This window comes from Centroberyx gerrardi, chromosome 2, assembly GCF_048128805.1.
Source record: "Centroberyx gerrardi isolate f3 chromosome 2, fCenGer3.hap1.cur.20231027, whole genome shotgun sequence".
In the NCBI taxonomy this organism is placed as follows: domain Eukaryota; kingdom Metazoa; phylum Chordata; class Actinopteri; order Beryciformes; family Berycidae; genus Centroberyx; species Centroberyx gerrardi.
The window spans coordinates 24228536-24247986 of NC_135998.1; the positions used below are offsets into that span (position 1 = coordinate 24228536).

A 19451-nucleotide genomic window follows, 5' to 3' on the forward strand; every position below is an offset into this window, starting at 1 on the left:
ATTGCGGTGATTACAGTTGGTAACGATGGTAGCTGTTGACAGGTTTATTCCTCATCACTAAAGAAAAATCTTTTCTTTATGAGCTATTAATAAGACCAAATGTGCTTGTGTTGTTCTACAAATAATTAAGATTTAGTGGTCATGACATAATAGAAATAGAAAATATAACCAAACTGTCTGGGCTGCCACAGTGATCGTAATGGTGAAAAAATGAAAATTTCAATACAATAGACACTGAACTGTGTGAGGTCCAATATCTGATGTGTTTTGAAATCGTTATGACGACTAAAAAACATGAAAGGCTTTGTAACAGCGTCAGTGCAGAGTAATCTTCTCTTCCCGCAACTCTTGTCCAGACTTGTGTGACCTCTCTGCGTTATCCTAATGAAGGATAACCCAAAAGGCAGGACGTATGTATTATTCTTGATATGACAGGTAAAAGTGACCTTCTTATGGCCAGTCATGCACAAAGTGCTGACACATGGCAACGAGTAGAACTGAGGATACAATAGGTAAAACTGTTTCAAGGCAACAACCTTAGCATCAGATTTCTCTGTTTTATTGACACGAATCATTAACTATCTCATCTCAGATACAACACATGTCCAGCAAAGCGCAAAAAGAGTGAAAAGCCATTGTCCTCTGCAAGGGTATACATTTAAACAGCATTATCCTTCACTAGCAGTGGGGGGATACATGACATGAAACAGCATTATCCTCTAAGGAAACTCTTCCAACTACAGGCGGATGATTTGAGTTGAAGATAGGAGGACCAGGTTCCCAGGATACATTACTTGATACATTCTATTATTTTTTTCTTCAGAGAGATATGAGCTAGATAGATTCCTCCCACACAGTCCAAATAAACAAATACAGAGAAGCAAAAACCAGTGCCAACAGTTACGGTGATACAAGAACATTAAAAAAAAAAATCATTTCAATGAAAAAGAACTGAACAAAAACAAGAACTAAATAGAAACAAGTGAAAAAAGCAAATATCATTGCAAATCCTCAAATCCCCAAGGTATTCTATCCCGTTCCCCTCCCACCCTCCCCTCTTTGTGGTTTTTTTTTTTTTTTTTTTATAGTTCTAGTATCATACAGCAAAAAGACATTCAGAAGAGCAGACCAGAGTGATAGAAAACACTCATGCAAAGAAAGCCTTTTTCACACATAGTCACAAACACAGGAAAATCATCTCAAACAATAGTGCTGCCAACAGTCAGTGCCTTCAGGTCTTTTAGTGGATGTTGTTATTGTTGTTGTTGTTCTCTACAGACTTTGATTTGCTACTGTACTGATAAAAAGGATATGTGTGACAGACTGTCGTCATAGGCTCGCAAGTCTTCCGGCAAGAGTGATCAACCCTCTTTCTGTCTGTCCATGGGACCTGGGGGTCCAGGATGGCAAACAGTTTATTACCAGTACCATAGTCTTTGTGCAGGACCCCCATGTCCAAAAGAGAAGTTCAGGTGGGAGGATTACTGCCGAAGAACCAGAGCCACAGGAATGATCTTCTAGGTTGGTTTTCCATTATAAAAAAGGCGTGATGTTTTTTTGGCATCTGTTCTTGTTCTTTTAAATCCGATATATAGCCTACTGTTAAACTCTATTTGTATTACAATCGTTTTCTATGTGGCAAACAATTTTAGCTTTTTTTTTTTTTAAATTCAACGTCATGTATATGCACATTCAATCCACTTTGCATTCAGGTTTGATGCAGTCTCTCTGTAGAAGTCATTTGATATAGTAAATAGAATGGTCTCGCCATGATGTCTCTTTTTCTTTTGCAGATATATTTTTGTATATATGGAAATCTCTACACAGACGACATGTACGTATCTAATCCATCTTCCTCGGTTACAGTTCTTCAGAGCGGATGACGTGGAACAGTGTGACGTTGTAGAGGACCTGGTGGCCGTTGTTCCAGGCATAGAGGGCGCGGTCACGTGGGTTGTAGTCCAGCATGGAGATATGTGAGTATTTATTCTGGAAGGCAATGTCGATGTACTCGTAGGTAGAGGAGTTGGTGGAGTAGGCGTAGTAGACCTTGGTGCCTCCGGAGTAGCCGTTGGTGACATAGAGCGTGCCACAGATCATAAAGGACTCGCCGGCGCTCCTTTTGGGGTGGTTGGTGGTCCAGCTCTTGATGATCTGCAGTGTGTTGGGGTTCAACTTGCTGATGACAATGTTGCCAGCGTTCTGGTTCGTGGCGTACACGGCCCACAGGCCTCCCTCGTCCACCATCAGGTCGATGTCGGAGTGGCCGCCCCAGGCGTAGTGGTACGCGTTATTGAAGCCGGCGTAGTCCAGCTGCCGGGACTTGCTGATGGAGGAGGTGCGGAAGTCAAACTTGATGATGACATGGCTCTGGAATTTGTTGAAGTAGATGGAGCCGTTGTAGACCACCTGACCTGTGCCCGACCACGGGTGGGGCAGCCGGTGGGACGTGAAGTTGTCCGTCGTCATGAAGTCCTGCATGGACTTGTACTCCCGCACGAAGCGGTTGTTGTGGTAACCATCCATGTACCAGACCTAAAACAGCATGACGAGGGAGACAAAAGGGATCTTTAACGCCAATGAAATACTGCAGTGCTAAAAACTCCCATCATCATCACCTTTGTGAATATCTGAATCATATACTATATGTAAATCACGCATTACCCCGCAGAATAAATCAAATCACACCGTCAACAAGCATCCTAATTAAGTTAGAGATGCCAGTTCCTGGAGGAGCGGAGCAGGCTGAGATCCGGCGGCTTCTGAATACAAACAGTCAGGATGACAGCCACAGGGTGGGATGAGCCTGGCCCCGCAGGGATAATGCCCATCATTCTAGATAAAAGGCCCGTCTCAGCTGCTTTGACCTAGCTTCCTGCTGGCTCCTGTGGCGATGGGCAGAGAGATCTCATTCCGGAGCTGCTGGAGGCTCAACCACTTCCTCTGTCTCACTGGGACAGAGACACCTGAACCCCACCCCCTACCCCCTTCCTTGTGCTGTGATTGACTTAAAAATGATTCAGATCAAGGAAGCGGGTCGTCCAGGGCCCAGAAAACTCAAAGCTAAGGAAACCCAGAGATGAAAGAGAAGCAGAGGAGACCTGTCTACTCTGATCAATTAGACTCATGCTTCCTTTCTGCGCCGATCGTCATGCAACACTTTCCTGTGTTCTTAGCAAAATTCATTCGTTTCTACACTAAAGTTGCCTTTACAGCATGCTAAACATAATCTTAGTCAGCACTACCCTTCACCCCTGCTACTAAAACTTTTGCAGTATCACTATACATATTAAACAGTCAACCCGTCACAATAATTGGACATTAGCCTACATGAAGCATCGTGCAAATCCACACACCAGCATGTGGTAAATGCTGGTTCTTCACAAGTTCTACTAAAGAACTATTTTTTTGTACTTTTCCTTGCGAATGTGATATTCGTGTGTTCTGTCTTTTTATTAATGTATTCCATAAAGCCAGGAGCATAAAGAGCATGTTGATGTTTAACAGCCAAATAAACCCTCTCTCTCTCCAGCACCCTCCCTTCATTACCCACTGGGCCATCTAGCTTCTCATATAAACCATACAGATTTATCCTTTGTATTCTCGTTTTAATGTGTTTTAGTTATGAAAGCCGGCCCATTTATTAAGCCAACAGATGCATAGCTCCACAAAGGTAAATTAGATGATGAGCTGATTTAGCTGATTTAAGAACAGTGCATCAGCTTTAAAGGTTTAAAGGCAGTGAAATTGCATTTATTTTGTCCCACTAACTGATGTATGTGGAACGTGGGTATGTCTGTGTTCAGAAGCATCTAGGATATTTAGCAAGAAGCAGATATGATAACGTAACCCCTGCTTTTTATGTTTATAGATGCAAATACATATGAAAAGGAGAGCCTTTGTCTATATACTTGTTGACTGTATAGATTGTGTTATCCCAATCTGGGTGGGTGGGTGGTTGCTAAAGGGGTGGGAGTGGGGGAGGGGGAGGGGTTACCTACCCTTGTATCTCCTTCAGGTGCCAGAGGGTCAGTCATCCAGGAGCCAAACCTAGATCCAGATGTCTTGATGGTGATGGGATCACTGATGCCAGTCAGTTTGCCACATGCTGCAAGGAAACATTTGAGATAGGGATAGGTAGGACAATAGCACACCTGTTTGGTTATTTGGGCTCATTGAATCTTTCTTAAAAAGGGATTCATTTTAATTTACGTTTAGGCAAAAGTTCTTTGCCTGAAGGAGAAGGGAATTGACTCCCAAAATGTGCATGTTTTTATGTCTCTGCCTTTCTCTTTGTGTGATGTGTGAGAGGTGCTTATTATTCAGTTCACACATGCTTATGCCTGTTTTACTGTGTGCAATGTGTGAGAAAGAGAGAGAGCGAGAGAGAGAGGGAGAGAGAGAGAGAGCGAGGGAAAGAGAGCGAGAGGGCGAGAGAGGGAGCGAGAGAGAGTGAGAGAGAGAGAGAGAGAGAGAGTGGGAAAAGGAGAGAGAGAGCTTCTGTGTATTCTACTCCTGTCTGTTGGTTGTAAGCTGGCGTGGTGTTAATTAGTGTTGATTGAGGTGTTAATATGAATATGACAAAACTAACACTAGGCTGCGTGTCCCTCATGACTGAGAGCTGGTCAGACTAATGTACCCATTATTATGAACAGGCAGAGAATAACCTCATTCTTGTTTGATTTTCCAGAATAACAATACTTTGCACTGCCACTGCAGTATAGCCATTCATTTAAATGAGGGCCATTGTTCAGAATGTGTTTTGGCAGGGCAAAGATCAATTAGATGGCTCTGATGAGTTAATTCTTTCCAGTGCAAGTAATGAGCGGTTTTGATATGCTAATTTACAGAGTGGGACTCTGATGATGGCTCATTTTCAGTTTTCATCGGTATCTCTCTCTCTCTGCAACTTAAGAGTTGCACCCTTCTCATCCTCACATTTTCCCCTCTCTCTTTATAACCCCCATACCGTCGTCTCTCTGGCTCTTGAGTGCTGTGAAATGTGATTATATATAGTAGTCATAGGATCCAAATTAGATTGCTGTTTCCTCTGCTTCTGTCACTCTCATTCTGTTGTCTGTCTCACATCTTTGCATCTTATCAACTTCCTTTCACTTACACAGTCACATTTCCGAAAGAAATGGCATAAGTTAGGCTCTGTGAATGTGTGTGTGTTATGTATGTGTGTGTACGCCTCTATGTACGCACCATATGTTGCGCCTGTGAATATGTGTGTGCATCACACCTCAGCGGCAGCTGAGAGACAAACACGTGGTCACATGAGTAGAATGTACTATCCTAGTGGAGGCTGAGTCCCTTACGTAACCCTCAGTGGGATTACAGACCGTAGTAATCCATTGGCCATTGATTTATTTATTTCTTTTCTCTAATCATGGCTCTATCTTTAGATGACAACTACCATTGCTGGGTGCTGCGGAGCCTGTGCCACTGTTGATGATCTGCATTCTGGAGATGCACACAGGGTCTAATCCCCTTTTGGCCTGAATTTGCCTGGCCAAACCAGAGGGCAGAGCAAGTGGAAAACCTAATGGAAACTGGAGCTGAAATAACAAGAACGCCATCAGCCCCTGCCCTGGAATGTGAGGATTTGGATATAGAATGAAGACTGAATCCCGGACAATGAATATTTGTTTTTTTGTGCGAGTGAGTGAAGGGAGTGGGGAAATGATGACAAAGATAGAGGGTAAGCTTGTCTGAGAGAGGGAGAGAGAGGACGGCATGAAAAGTAAATGGTACTAAAATATTATGTCTTGTAACTGTGTTCTATATGGAGGAAGCAGAAGATGAGTGCAATGGCAGCAGAAGAGATTGTCGGGGGATGTGTGGTGGTATGGCCTTCCTGCCCCATCCATCAGTAGTTCGGTGTGATGGGGCTGGATCTGCCTGCATCTCTCCCTGACTCCACAGCTCTAGGGCATCACACAAGGTGATTTATTTATTTGATTATTGCCCAGCAAGCTGCCATGTCCCCTTGATCGATGGCCATTGTGTCCCCACAGCCACCGGGCTGTTACTCTCTCTAGCACAAAACAGCATGAAGGACAAGTCTACAGGGGCCCTAGCTACTCTCTTTCACTTTTCCTGCCCTCCCTCACTCTCTCATTCTCCTTACCACCCTCTATCAATTCCTCCTGTCGCGCTCGCTCTATCTATTATTTAATACTCCAATTTCTCCAGCCCAACTCTTTGCACCACTCTATATTTCTGCTCTTTTCTGCATTGTTCTGTTGATGCAAATGTGGCTAGTGACCTTCGCAAGCTTAATCTCAATGACAGGAGTATATCGGAGTGTATCTGTGTGTGCTATGCATGAGTGCCTGTTTGTGTAGCAGGCGATCGTGTGAAGATGAAAGGAATAGCCGCTCTCTTTTCTGCCTGAGCCGGTCCCTCGCTGGGTGACCTCGCCTTTATCTCATCTGATCTCACACACACTGGAGTAACTCCTGCAGTTCCCTGCTCTCCTGTCTTTGGATGCCTGTCCACAGATGAGAGGAGCGGCATGTGCACTGATCTGTGAGTGAAAAAAGGAACAGCACCCCTGGTCCAGTCCAGTAGTGGACTGGACCAGGAGGACCTGAACAAAAGGAGATACCTATGGAGAAAATGAAAGAGAGTGGGTATGGATGGATAAAGAGAGATAATGACAGAAGAAAAAATGGGGCAGGGGGCCAATGAAGTGCATGTGTAGTATAGTAGAAAAATAGAATCTTGCTAGTCCAAACCTGGTGAAATGTTTGTATGACCAAAGTACACTGAAATACCAGGTCAAACAATGATGCATGCTTTTGCAGTGCATGAAGTGTAATTTACCATGAAACATTTTTTTTAAATGCATGTATCAAAAAGGAAATTCAATCAGTGTTGCACAGTAAATAAAATACATTTGTTGCATATTTGCAGTATGCATTGTTGCATATTGTTTCTATTTAAGTGTGTCTGTTAAAGTCAGTCATTTTTGAAGCCTGAAGGTTAGATAAATGACATTCTACTGTATCTGATGGCAGAACTGCATGCATGGGAATCCGTGTGTGCTTTGTGTATGGCATGTGTTTTTCAATGTGGACTACAATCATGGAGTCACTACTAGCCTTCCAAACACGGACAGCAGGCATTTTTACCAATAAGCTTTTCCCAGTTTCCCTCTGTCCTCCTGCACGGAATAATTTGAAACACGGAGACAATATATCCATGTTGTGAGACGTGTAACTGTCTCTGCTCTTGTAATATCTCTTAGTCACTGCGGTGTGGGCGTGCATCTATTAGCACTGTGGGCTGTGACAGAGGTGTGAGTAGACTGAGACAGGGGCTAAAAACAGAGATGAGAATGTGATGAGAACTTGCAAACTGAGAAGCCATCACCACTTCTCTTTTCTGCCTGTGTGTGTGTGTGTGTGTGCGTGCGTGTGTGTGCGTGTGTGTGTGTGTGTGTGTGTGCGTATACCTGTGGACCCATGTACAACGCCTCACAAGTACCATTAGTAGCCCAATCAACTCCATCAATTCCATGACAGGAGGTCAGTTGTATGTGAGAAACTACAGCAGATTCACCACAGTACATTCTAATGATAATGTGCAAAATTATCACAGACAAAATGTGAAGTTAAAAAGTGTGCAACCTTGTTTCTTCCAAGGAAGGAGAATTTAACAGAAGATCCATAAAGTATGAATGGTGAATGTCTTGTAAGAATCTGTGTGTATTGTGCATTTGTGTGGCAGAGCGCTGCAGTCTCGCACATCCAATATTCCTGAAATGTTCTGTAGTGTCATGTGAACGTGCCTGAGGATCTCTTTCTGGTCAGCCACAGCATATGTAAGTGGGGTGTTTGTGCATGTTTGAGAGTGTGTGCCAGCAACTTTCTGTGCCTACCTAATTTTTGCATGCATGCTCGGAGTCTCTCCTCAAGATTTGACACTCTGTTGTGGAGCTCCTCGTAGTCATAGGCCCCCATCTCCTCCTGAAGTTCGCTTAGAACTGACGTCAGATTCTGGACCTCCTCCTTAAACTGCAATACCAATTTGGCATCGGCTTTGTACTCCTCCAACACTGGTATCAACGGTCTAAGCTCCTCCATTTTCGCTTTTATGGCCTGAAAGGATTAGAATAAGCTCGGTTCAGTGTCATGCGCGACAAATAAAGAGAGACCCCTGTCCAGAAAAAAAAAAAAAAAAAAAAAAAAAAAAAGGAAAACACCTGTCTTGACCCTGACTACACTAATCTATCCTGACTCTTCACTGACATGAAGACCCCTGTTTGTGTGCATGGTCAGTGTGTGTACACAGTGTGTTTGTCTGTGCAAGTGTGTGTCGGAGCAAACAAACCCGGCAAATATTCTCCACCCGCTGGACGAGCAGAGCAGGTGGCTCCGTCCCAGTGCTGACCAGCCGTTAAAGCAAGCCCTCGGTACACCGACAACAATTGGGAAAGCTCTTTATTGGTCATCATCGTTTAAAATGCAACATCTTATTAAGGATTACATGCTTTTACATGTCACACACAACAAAGTGTCTCGAATTTTACGTCTATATTTTTATGTATAGATTTGTTTAGTAACCAAATATGCATAGACAAAAGCCAAAGTAAAATAAAAGGAATAACAGCAATTAGTTGATAATAATAATAATAATAATAATAATAATAATAATAGTAATAATAATAATAATAATAATAATAATAATAATAATAATAATAATAATAGTAAATGTATTTACGTTGGAAAAGCTTTTAGATGGAAAACTTTGACAGCAGTAACATGCAGGAAGAGATCAGTGGTTGGTTGGTTTGGGAGAGGGGTGGGGTTTCTTAGTCTTAATGGTGCTAAAGGTAAATAAACTGTTTGACGCCCAAATGCTCTCAGTACTGTGGCCCAGTTCAGGGGAATCTGGGATTGACCTGCCTCTTCTTCCCTGTGGCTCTCTTTACATGTCTTAAAGTTAGCCCTGCAAGCAAGAAAATGACAGACTGTTGACAGGGGCTAGCTTGCTAACCTAAGTCTAACAGACACACACATATACGCACAGACTTAGTACACACACTTGATTAGAGAAAATTGCACACATGCATTGAATACGATGCTGGCAGCATGAGGTTTCAAGCATGCACGGGTGATGTGAGCACATAAATGAAGTGGTGCAGGTGGGATGGTAGAAACACTGATGTCAAACTGAAACTGCTTTTGATTCATAGTACTGGGGTTAGATCTCTATGACAAAAAGTCAAGTCCATCAATATCCATTATTGCTACATTGAAATAATGCATTTTTGTGAGTTACGGTCACACCATTTATTCAAGGTACCTTGGTTGTTATAGGACAGTAAACCTTGGAAGAAAAAGTCTTGTTCTTTAATCAAATCATATACTACTAAGGCAGTGTGTCCCATGTGCAGGACACTACTTTAAACCTCTTGGACTTCACTGTATATCACTTTATCATTTTTTGGTCAGTAGGGTAAAAAGTAATTTTATCTCCTTATCTAAAACTTAATTTAGGATTCCATAACACAGTTTTATAAAGGCACTACATGCGCCTACGGGTAGCAAGAACTAAAAACAGAGTAGGAGTGAATTACTTCACTGGGAAATTAAACGCTGCACTGTCCCGTCTAAAGGATCCAGAAAAACTAGTATATTTTAGTGTGAATAGAGTAAGTAATTGGTGTGAAATATAATAAGGGATATTGATGTTGAGTACATATTTCAAATTATTTTACCTCTTTTGTTACAGCATTATGAATTAATTAATATGTGGGTGTGGGATGGTGCTTTAGGCCATTCTGAACCATCTCCACAGTGGGAACACACACACACACACACACACACACACACACACACACAGCATGGTGGGCCGTGTGTGGGCTACATAGCAGCTGTGAAAGGATGGTGGTTGGGTGGATGGCATCAGCCTGCGAGGGATGGCTAAAAGGACTGGCTCTGTACCTTGTATTGCTTGGCGATGTTCTGCTTGTGGTTCTCCTCCACCTGTCTGAACTTGGTCTCCAGACCACGGAGCTGGACCTCCATCTTCTCCACATACTGCAAGTCCCTCTGGGTCCGCTGGTCCAGCACCTGGATGGACTGGGTCATGTTCTGGACCTAAGGTGGCACAGGGAGACGGACACAAATGCGTCTGAGTAACAGAGTGCACTTCTAATCGTTTAAAGTAAAATGAGCATCGAATGTAGAGAAGAATGCACCAGACTTTCAATATTTTCTTTTGGCTTGCTTTCTCCTGGCAATGTTAAATACATATTGGCTGCTAGAGGTGTCTGAAACTACTCATCAAAATCAACAAACTCAAGCTGACATCAGGCCAACTAGTCAGGGGCCTAAGACACATGGTGTAGAATGCATACTGTTAAGACATTTGGTTTCCTCTCCAAATCTCTCTATTGTGGAGCCAGAAACTCTGCCATGAACTTGGCACGTCTTCTATTTATTCAGGAGAGATCAGTGGATGCCCATGATTTTTTTTTTTTTTTTTTTGGCAGCCTGTGTGATGATAGGGAAATGTAATAGCTGCTCTACTCCAGATTATTTTGGGATTATCCCCTCCCTAAATAAAAAGGAAGAAAATTCCACCACCAATTTGGTTAGATGTTCTTTTTCTTTAAACAGCGTAGTCTTATCTGAGAGTAAGAGTATTGAGCTGTGTTGCATCATCGTATGCGTTGCTTGGGCAGTGTACAGTATAAGAGCAGCTCGCAGAGAGCGGGAGTGTATAGCTGCCTCCCATGATGCCTGTTCGGTTTCCAGGGAGCTCATTAGAGCATGATTCCTATTCTTGTCTTACGGGCAGGGAGGTGATTGAAGGGCCACAAACACGGGTAAGCCTCTCTGTACGCACGTGTCTTTGTCTTTGTGTGTGTGTGTGTGTGTGAGTATGTGTGGGGGGGAGGGGGGGGGGGGGGGGGGGGGATTTGGGCAATGAATGACTTTCACTGGTTGGGTCATGCGTTGCTAAGGAGTAAGTGGTAATTACCTTCTCTAGCAGCTGTCTCAGTTGTTTGGTGCGGGCGTCCCGTGAGCACATGGACTGCTGGGGCGCCACCACAGTGCAGACACACCTCCCCTCACTATCCTGGGCTGAACTGTACACCTGCCACGATTCTTCTGGGTTTGCTGGCAACACCTGAGGACAAAGGTACGGAAGAATAGAGAAAGAGGGGAGTTGAATCATGACGTTGCAGAAGGAGAGGGGAGGGGAGCAGTGGGTGTGGAGGCAAAGAATGAACAGTTCAGACAAGAAAAAAAAAAACACACACTGTACTATAACATCACCCACCCACATACACCTCTATGACCCAGGAGGACGCTTCAGCGCTATTTGTGCTTCCACAGTATCACTTACATCACGCCTGTTTCATGCTAACACAAGATTACGCATATCACCATCTGGACACCACAAACCACCAGGCTCCACCCATTTTGCGCCATCAAATCATCAAATGCCAAGCAAGGGGAAGATGCAGCCAACCAAACAAGCCCAAGCTACTCCCATTACTCATTCACTTTTTTTTCCTCCAAGTGTGTGAATGCTCCAAGTGGAAAGTGCGAGGTGTATGACGCTAGGTAGAGTGACAACTCCAGTTACTAACCAATTATATTTAGGCTTTATTTTGAGAGTGGATATGATTTAAATGAGTGACTTTGGAAAGCAAGACATTCATCAGTGAAGCTGAGTAGTACTAATTCTATGAGGAGGAACTGTACATCAGCCAGGTAAAACTCACTTGACAGACCTGCTGATTGATTCAATTAGTGACAAGCAGTGACTCTGCAGAATCTCAAAAGAGCAATTACAGTGGCTGTCAATCCGCTGCACTGTTTTCTACCTGAGGATGTTGACACGCCACAGGAAATCACTATCAAGCACCTGTCTTGATATTGCAAGCTATTTCTGTACCACAAAAGCCAATATATCGATTCAAATCAATGAAGTAGAGTAAGTGACCAAGTAAATTGGTCACTGGCAAAATTAACAAAATGGAATCCCATACTGGTAGTAAGTCCCAATCATCATATGCTCATGTTAAAATGATTACAGCCATGATTGCCATGTATCAGTAAACTCTAAATCTAATTACACCGGTAGACATCTAAAGATTTTATGTGATAGGGTGAATATCTCTTGATTCAATATTAATTGAACCATGCAATTATTATTAGTAGTAGTATTAGTGGTGGTAGTAGTTGTAGTAGTAGTAGTAGTAATAGTAGTAGTATTTTCCAGGTGACAACAAGTGTGTTTCGTGTATGGAATTTAAACATTTATCCTTCTACCTCCAAGTGCAAACCACCTCGATCATGTTATTACGGCACTGAACGGATTATAGTAGCAGCCCAGAATCTGCCAGGAGCCTGATGTAGAAACAAAGAAGAGCTTTATCCTGCGTAACAGGACCCTGCCTTTGGACGCTCCTCTCATTCACACAGAGTGTGAAAGGAAGAGTGAGGTCTCCCGCTGTCTCGGGCTGAGAAAGACTGCGCTGAAAATTTCATATCCATCACTTCATTTTCCACCACGGGTCTCTTTTCTCAATGACAGACTTTTCCGTCACAGTGCGCTCACGTCGACGGAGACAGCCGCCCAGGAGCAGGTTATACCCGGGGCAACACCAAACCCAGGTGGAAGATATCAGTCACGTCTCTGCAAGATTTTACTCTTGCATCCGACTGGCAAACAAATCACGCTGGCCGAAGTGGGAGATTTGGAGAGGGAGCGACAGCGTATACTCCACTTAATTATGAGCCAAACGCCAAAACCAAAGAGCACATATTTCCCAATGAATTAGGCCTATGACTCAGAGAACAATCGACATTCATTAAGAAAACCGAACCAGCCCCAGGGAATTGCGAAACTTGCGCACTTACTCCCGTGCTCCGGTCTGGGTACCCTCCCTGTGCCGCTGTCAGCTTGGTGGTATTGAGCCCCACCAGTGAGGGGAGCGTCTGCGACATCCAGTTGGTGATCATCGCCATGGTGCTGAGCACGACGCCGATCTTCAGCAAAGGCACCGACATCTTTGCTCTCTGCTTTTTCTTTTATTTAGGCCGTCTTCATTCTACAGACTCCGGTGAGAAACAAAGGAGGCGACTCATGTTGCCCAGAGGCGCTTGTTGTTTTATCCGGGAGTCCGGCTCGGCAGGTCTTTTCCTGGACATCTCCAATGAAGGACTGGGGGTGAACGATTCGGACGCGATAGAGACGACCAAAACGGCAAGGTAAGATCGGGTCAAAGATGAGCGGCAGCACCTGGCCGAGTACAAGGAAAAACGGAATAAAACCGAGAGTGGCCGGTGAATGTAAGAGGAAAATGCCCTCTGAATATCTCCTCCCCTTTCTGCGCTGTCCCGCACACTGGTGGCTCTCCGGTTCTCCGTTACTATTTCGTTCACGCCCGACGGTCCGCCTCCTGCCTTGGTGCGCTCTGTGATTAAGTGCCACTGACTACACACAGCCTGCTCCGAATGGATGAGAGAGGGAAGGAGGAGGTACTACGGATCTATCTATATTGCCAGACGCAATGATGTCAGCCAGGTTGGGGTCCGTTCATGGTAATATCTCGGATTGCGCCTGATTCGCCCATAGCTGCCCCATACTCTGCCCAGGGGGAATGACAATGAGCAGTGCGGCTGAGGTCGGGCGACACAGTGGCGGGATGCTGAGAGCTTATTTAGCCTATGGCCGTGACATTTCTCTGCTCCACTGCCCCCTAAGGTGGGACAGCTCTCGGCGAACCTCCTCGGCTCACCGAAAGTAAACCTGGCCTGGAATTAAAATAATGAACACCCCTTGCAATTATAGGTGAATACTCTTCTTTGCTTTAGCTCCAAGGTGTGGGCATGGACTAAGGGTGGATTGACAACCACTGCAAAATGTGTAGCCTACACTGTAGGCTACTATACTGCATAAACATATAAAACACTGCAGACATGAAGCACTTCTCAGCTATACATGTCAATTTTAAATGAAAAGAAAAAACAGCTGTAATGAATCAGAACATGTTTTTGTGTAGGCTGTAAGATGCCGTGAGCTCAGACGTGCCTATATGGTTTATGGTTGAGGTAATACATGTGACTCTGGCGCCATCGTGTAGCTGATTCGGGTGTTGCTGGAAATCAAAAGCCTATGGCTTTTTTTTTTTTTTTTTTTTTAATGTAAGGAAGCAGCACGTAAAACGTAAAAATAAAACAGGCCTGCAAAAATGCTTGGCACGTTCTCGTTATTTTGTCAATTTGCATTGTCCTTTCAGTGTGTAACCACAACATGTTAATATTCTGTGATTTATATGGTTATTAGGTCCACCCAATATGAGGGTGCATTTAACAAGTGCAGTAAATTGCGGCTTTTTCTTTGGTAGGATATATTGCCTTTTTTTCTCTTTTCATTTTTTTAACAGTGTAAGGAGACAATGTTCTGAAATTAAAATATCTGCTCAGAGCTGATCTCAACATCAATACTTGGGTAATGCTCCAGCCTATGGGCTAAATTGCAGTACTGCATGATACATGAGGGCTCCAGAATAGCAGAAGTGGCACTCTATCCACAGCTATTTCTATCTGCTCCATAATGCAGTTTTCTGGTAAAAATGAAAGATAAAATGAAAGTTTGCACTCACTCCACCTCTATATTTGTCTCTCTTCTCTCCCTCATCTCTCCACTTCTCTCTGACCTTTCCTAGTGTGAGAGCTCACAGTAGTGATGGCTCTACAGATTAGTGTGAAGTACCGGCGGGGGTCAGCTCACCGCTGTGCCAGGGCCGCTCTGTCCTGTCCAGTCCAGCCTAGTCTTTTCTCACCTGGTGCAGCTCATGCACAGCAGCCTGGATTTACATACCGTGTGAATGGATTCAATTTCTCTTCTATGATTGATCAATCTTGCATTGTCACAATGAAAGTAATGAGACTGTTACAAGAGTGTGAGTCCCACTCAACTTCACTAGAGGTACACTGAAGCAAACGCTCAAAGCAATTGAAAGGTTAGCAACTGATAATAGACCAAGTCCAACCTCTCTTGGATCCCATCTCTAATATGAGGTAATCTTCTGGGAATCAGCACTTAACGGAGCAACAACTGCAAGTTAGTCACACATGGAGAAATAGTAGGGAGGCTACAAGAGCACTAATAAACTAGAGGGAATAAAGAAAACAAACTGCCCAGAAATCAATCAGTCAGTCTATCAATCTATTGTTTGAGAGTGATTGAAAGAGAGAGATTTGTTAATTAAAACCACAATCTTTTGTTTGAACTTGCCCTACATAATTTTATATAACATAATATATATACTGTATGTATATATATATATATATATATATACATACATATACATATATGTGTGTGTATATATATGTATTGTAATTACTGCCACGCTTATGCATTTATTATAGAATGTTGATAAAGTAAACATAAAATTTCCAGCCTACAAGTGCATTACAAAATGCACTGTATCCACCTACTCCTCTTCTGCTCTCCCTCTTTCCCTCGCTCTGTCTTTCAACAAACCATACTGAATAATAAATAGCTTCAACCCCAGCTGCCAATCACACCACGCATAATGCAACTCAGCTCAACTCCATCTCACTTCCTCACCATAAAACTGAAATGATAACAGATTTTTTTTTACATTAAAAAAATCCTTAACAGTTTCAAAATGTTCCCTTACTAGTGCCATATTTCAAGCTCGAGCAGCATAGAGGTGGTGGTGCTGGCACAGTACTGTGGCTTATAGTTGAATTTGACTAACCGCACCAAATGTTCAATGTTGACGTCCACAAATTAAAAAAGAATGCCTTCTTAACTTTGTGCACGCGCATGCATGTGTGCATGCAGGATGAAATGAGGGCAGCAAAGTAAAAGTAAAAGCGTTGACGTGACGAGACAATGAAGAGTTATGTGTGCCTGCAAAGCACGCCAGCATCCTGTGCAGCAGCTTTACGGTGAATCTTGGTGTGTGGGTTGCTTGTAGGCAGAGCTATGGCATGTAGGTTGGCTGGTGTCAAAGGGTTGCTACAGCAGTGCCATCTGTTTTCTAAGGGTCTCGGTGAGATGCTGTGGGATGTGGGCCTGGAGCCATGGGGGAGCTACTAGGTGAGGAACAGATGCTGCTCTGGCTGCTTACTATTCTTCTCTGTGTGAACACCAGCCAATAGCCAAATCCTTCAGTGACCTGTCTTTATCAATGGTCTACAAACAGGTTCGTTAGGGAGCCTTTTGGAGAGGGGAGGGTTCTTTCTTTTGTTTTTGTTTTTGTAGTGTAAGCGAATGAAGTGAATGAACGCAGGTGGAATTAGAAAGGAGAGGCAGCTATCTGTTGAAGACTGTGTGTGTTTGTGTGTGTGTGAGTGTCTGTGTGTGTGGCAGAGACCCTTTAACAAAGCTTGCATTAATTAACAGGCAAATGAAATGATTTAGCAATCCAGCACACCGTGTATTGACAGTGAAACAAAGCTGATTTCTCAACAGGCTGCTTACTCTGGCATCTCCCCACTCTCTCGCCCAGACGTTAAGAATAGAGCTCAGCCAACCCACAGTGTCACTGCCGGAGCACAACTGACTCACAGTCTCTTGAAGCAAGGTGGTTCATGTGGTCAGCAAGAGTGTGTCATTGTTCAACATCAAAGCCTGAGGCCACACTGCTCGGATGCTGTTATCTAATGAATAACCCGCAAATAAAAGAAGGCTCTCTCTCTCCTTTCTCCCCGTTCCCCTGTCCACCTCTCACTCTCTGCATCTGGCTTCAAGGCGAGATGTGGTGTGGAGAGGCCTGGCCTGACGACGGTGTGATGTGCGTAGGTCTATGTAACGAGGGGGTATATATATAGAGAGAGCCAGTCAGTGTCTAGTGTTTCTGTTGTCCTGGAAGGCAGCAGGTGCAGGAGGCTGAGGGTGGATATCGACTTACCTTTTAAGAGATGACATGCACTCACAGGCCGTCAGAGAGAGAATGTCACTGTCAATGTCGGCCCTGACCCACACCAACTATCAGAAAACCCAAAGTGAAACAAGTTCTCTCCTCCTCTCCTCTGACTGACTGCCTGCCTCAATCATTGCAAACAAAACAGCCTAATCTTCAACTGTGTCAGCATTTTAATGCACCCTGCTGCTGTAGTGTATGTCTATATTAAGACTATACAGGATGCTTTGTTGTGTTACTAAAGGCCCGTTTTTGGATGAGGGAGCGGTTGTATTTTTTAAGTATAGCTATCCTCAATCTTATGTTTGAACTTGCTACACCAGTGCAGGGAGATCAAATTGTTCTTATATTCACTGGTGATTGAGCTGAGGTCATAGCATTGATTGATTTACAAATCAAATCTCTCATGAATGTCAAAATCTTGCTGTTGCTGCATGAATAAAAAATGTTCTGTTCAGAGCAGATTGACATTTCTCATAAATTTGTGAAAACCAATTGATGAAATAACTCTGTCAAGGTAATAACACATTGATAATTAATTGTTCCAACATGCTGGTTGTCAGGGGAATCAGGATCTGTGGCGATGTACTTACAGAATGAGACATTTTATTGAATGTGTCATTTGGAGTATATGTTATTGGGAGTTCAAGTAGGCTACTTGCTGAATGAACTGGGAATATAGATCACTTTATTGATAGTACCTTAGTGGCACAGTTTTTTATTTTTTTATTTTTTTAAGTCTTCAATAACCAACCGCAATTGGATTCACACAATTAGTGACAGTGAAGTCCATGAAATATGGCTTTCTCTCCCGGCAAGGGCAATTAAATTGTCAAATTCATCAATCCTATGGCTGCAGGGCCTGGTAAATAACTGGTATTCACTCACTCTCTTCCCACCATGATAATGTTGAGTATTGTTTATGACAATTTGTCATAGGCAACAATCTAATGCAACTCTAACTAAAGCCAATTTTAATTGCAGTATACTGATAAACTATGCTATCTGCTGCAATTGCCATTGTGTGGCCTCTATAGATAGCAGGCAATAATTTCTAATTCCAGTAAAAAATCACAGAGATACATTTCATTAACCAATAATGTTGCACTGAGCTGGGTGGCTGCACATTGTTTGCTGGACTAAATTCTCCCCTCACATACAGTAGGCTAAGTCAAATCATCCAGTAACTCTGTGGTGATTGAGCATGCTCAAAACACCAACTGTGAGACGCTGTAGCCTTTGATTGTGGAGCCTTGCTTTAAAACACCACAGAGCATCAGCGTATAATTCAATAACGGAATGGCCTGTTCCTTATTAGAGAAAGCTTACCTGGAGAATACAGAGGCAACATATAATGTTTATGGAATAGCCCCGCGTTTAATTAATCTGAACATTTGCTCATAAACCAATTGATAGATCGTGCAATATTTTCCCGTTCCTGGCTCGTCTGTCAGCCCCGGCGGTAGAAATACTGAATAGAGCTCTGCTGGATCTATCCTCGCCCGTCAAGCACAATGTATTCACATCATGTAATCCCACCCGTTAATCTGTTTAAGCGGGGTGGAGGGCTAATTCGCCGGGGCTCTTTATACCAGCGGTACCGGGTAATCTCCTGTCGGATCTGGAGCCAATTAACCGCGGGTCCTATGCTTTATTATATGAGGGTTGGGGAAAATGGCGTTAAAACCTACTTGGGTGAGTTCTGTGCCCATGAAGATGAGGAGAATAAGAGTCAGGAGCTTGCTCGCAGGCTGCATCTCTTGCCTCCGGTGTGTGGACCAGCGGTCTCACATGCAGATCAAGTCCCTTTGCGTCCCCCTGCACAGCAGTCCTTTCCTCTCGGGTCTCTTTCGCGTTGCAAGTCGCTCGATTTTTTTGATTTTTTTTTTTTATCCCTCAGCAACCCACCAGCAGAAAGCGAGAGATCTGTTGTACGGAATCGTCTCTGTGCATATTTATTTCATCTCGGTAGCCTATCTCGGCGCCGCTCTCTTCGGTCTCCGTGCCCCCTCTTTAGTCGTCGCGACGGCTTGTGATGAACATCGGGCTGAGGAGACACAAACACGACCGTATACAAGGCTATAAACCTTCACTCCCGATATTGCCAAAACTTTACCTCCCCGCCTCAAGCTGCCGTATAAGCTCTCGGTGAAAAAATGAGAGTGACGGCGCTGTACATGGTGCTGAAAACGGAAGTTGCATCGCCCAGAGAGGGAGATTTAAATTGCCAGTAGGATACAGAGGAGTGAAGTTGCCCTTTGAAAATGATTCCTTTTTAATATTTTCAACCTATCATAAAAGAAAGCATTTTTTTTCTCTTGCCTAATCAACATGCACTCTTCAGGGGTTAACATTTGTTTTTTTTACTTACAAATGCTTATTTATAATGATTATAATTAAATAAGTCCATTTGATTATGACAAAAAAAAACGTAGGCCTCATAAGTCCTCATGGCCTTATGAAATTATAATATAATTTTTTATTTATTTTTTATCTATTTATGTATAAATCCATAACA

At 43.4% G+C, this 19451-nt stretch overlaps 1 protein-coding gene across 4 annotated transcripts; it reads right to left on the minus strand.

The window, feature by feature from the left end:
- Positions 1 to 1095: 1095 nt before the first annotated feature.
- Positions 1096 to 19047, minus strand: olfm1b (olfactomedin 1b). Of its 4 annotated transcripts, none has more exons than XM_071924037.2 (6): positions 18625 to 19047; positions 10999 to 11148; positions 9957 to 10112; positions 7889 to 8108; positions 4002 to 4108; positions 1096 to 2535 (listed from the first exon to the last, which is right to left on the minus strand). In XM_071924037.2, exons 1-6 carry the CDS (start codon positions 18688 to 18690, stop codon positions 1861 to 1863), a joined length of 1374 nt encoding a protein of 457 aa, XP_071780138.1. In that variant the 5' UTR covers positions 18691 to 19047; the 3' UTR covers positions 1096 to 1860. The 4 variants fall into 4 exon arrangements, with proteins under 4 accessions (XP_071780138.1, XP_071780136.1, XP_071780137.1 ...); XM_071924035.2 differs by lacking the exon at positions 18625 to 19047 and adding an exon at positions 12891 to 13040; XM_071924036.2 differs by lacking the exon at positions 18625 to 19047 and adding an exon at positions 12887 to 13040 and having other exon boundaries at positions 10999 to 11138.
- Positions 19048 to 19451: the final 404 nt, after the last annotated feature.

Coding starts and splice junctions, on each gene's coding strand:
- olfm1b (XM_071924034.2), bottom strand. CDS start 13,040: ATGTCGGTGCCTTTGCTGAAGATCGGCGTCGTGCTCAGCACCATGGCG. Junction 10,113..10,998: donor TGAGACAGCTGCTAGAGAAG/GTAATTACCACT, acceptor GTGCCACCTTAG/GTCCAGAACATGACCCAGTC. Junction 2,536..4,001: donor CACCTGAAGGAGATACAAGG/GTAGGTAACCCC, acceptor ATGCTGTTTTAG/GTCTGGTACATGGATGGTTA.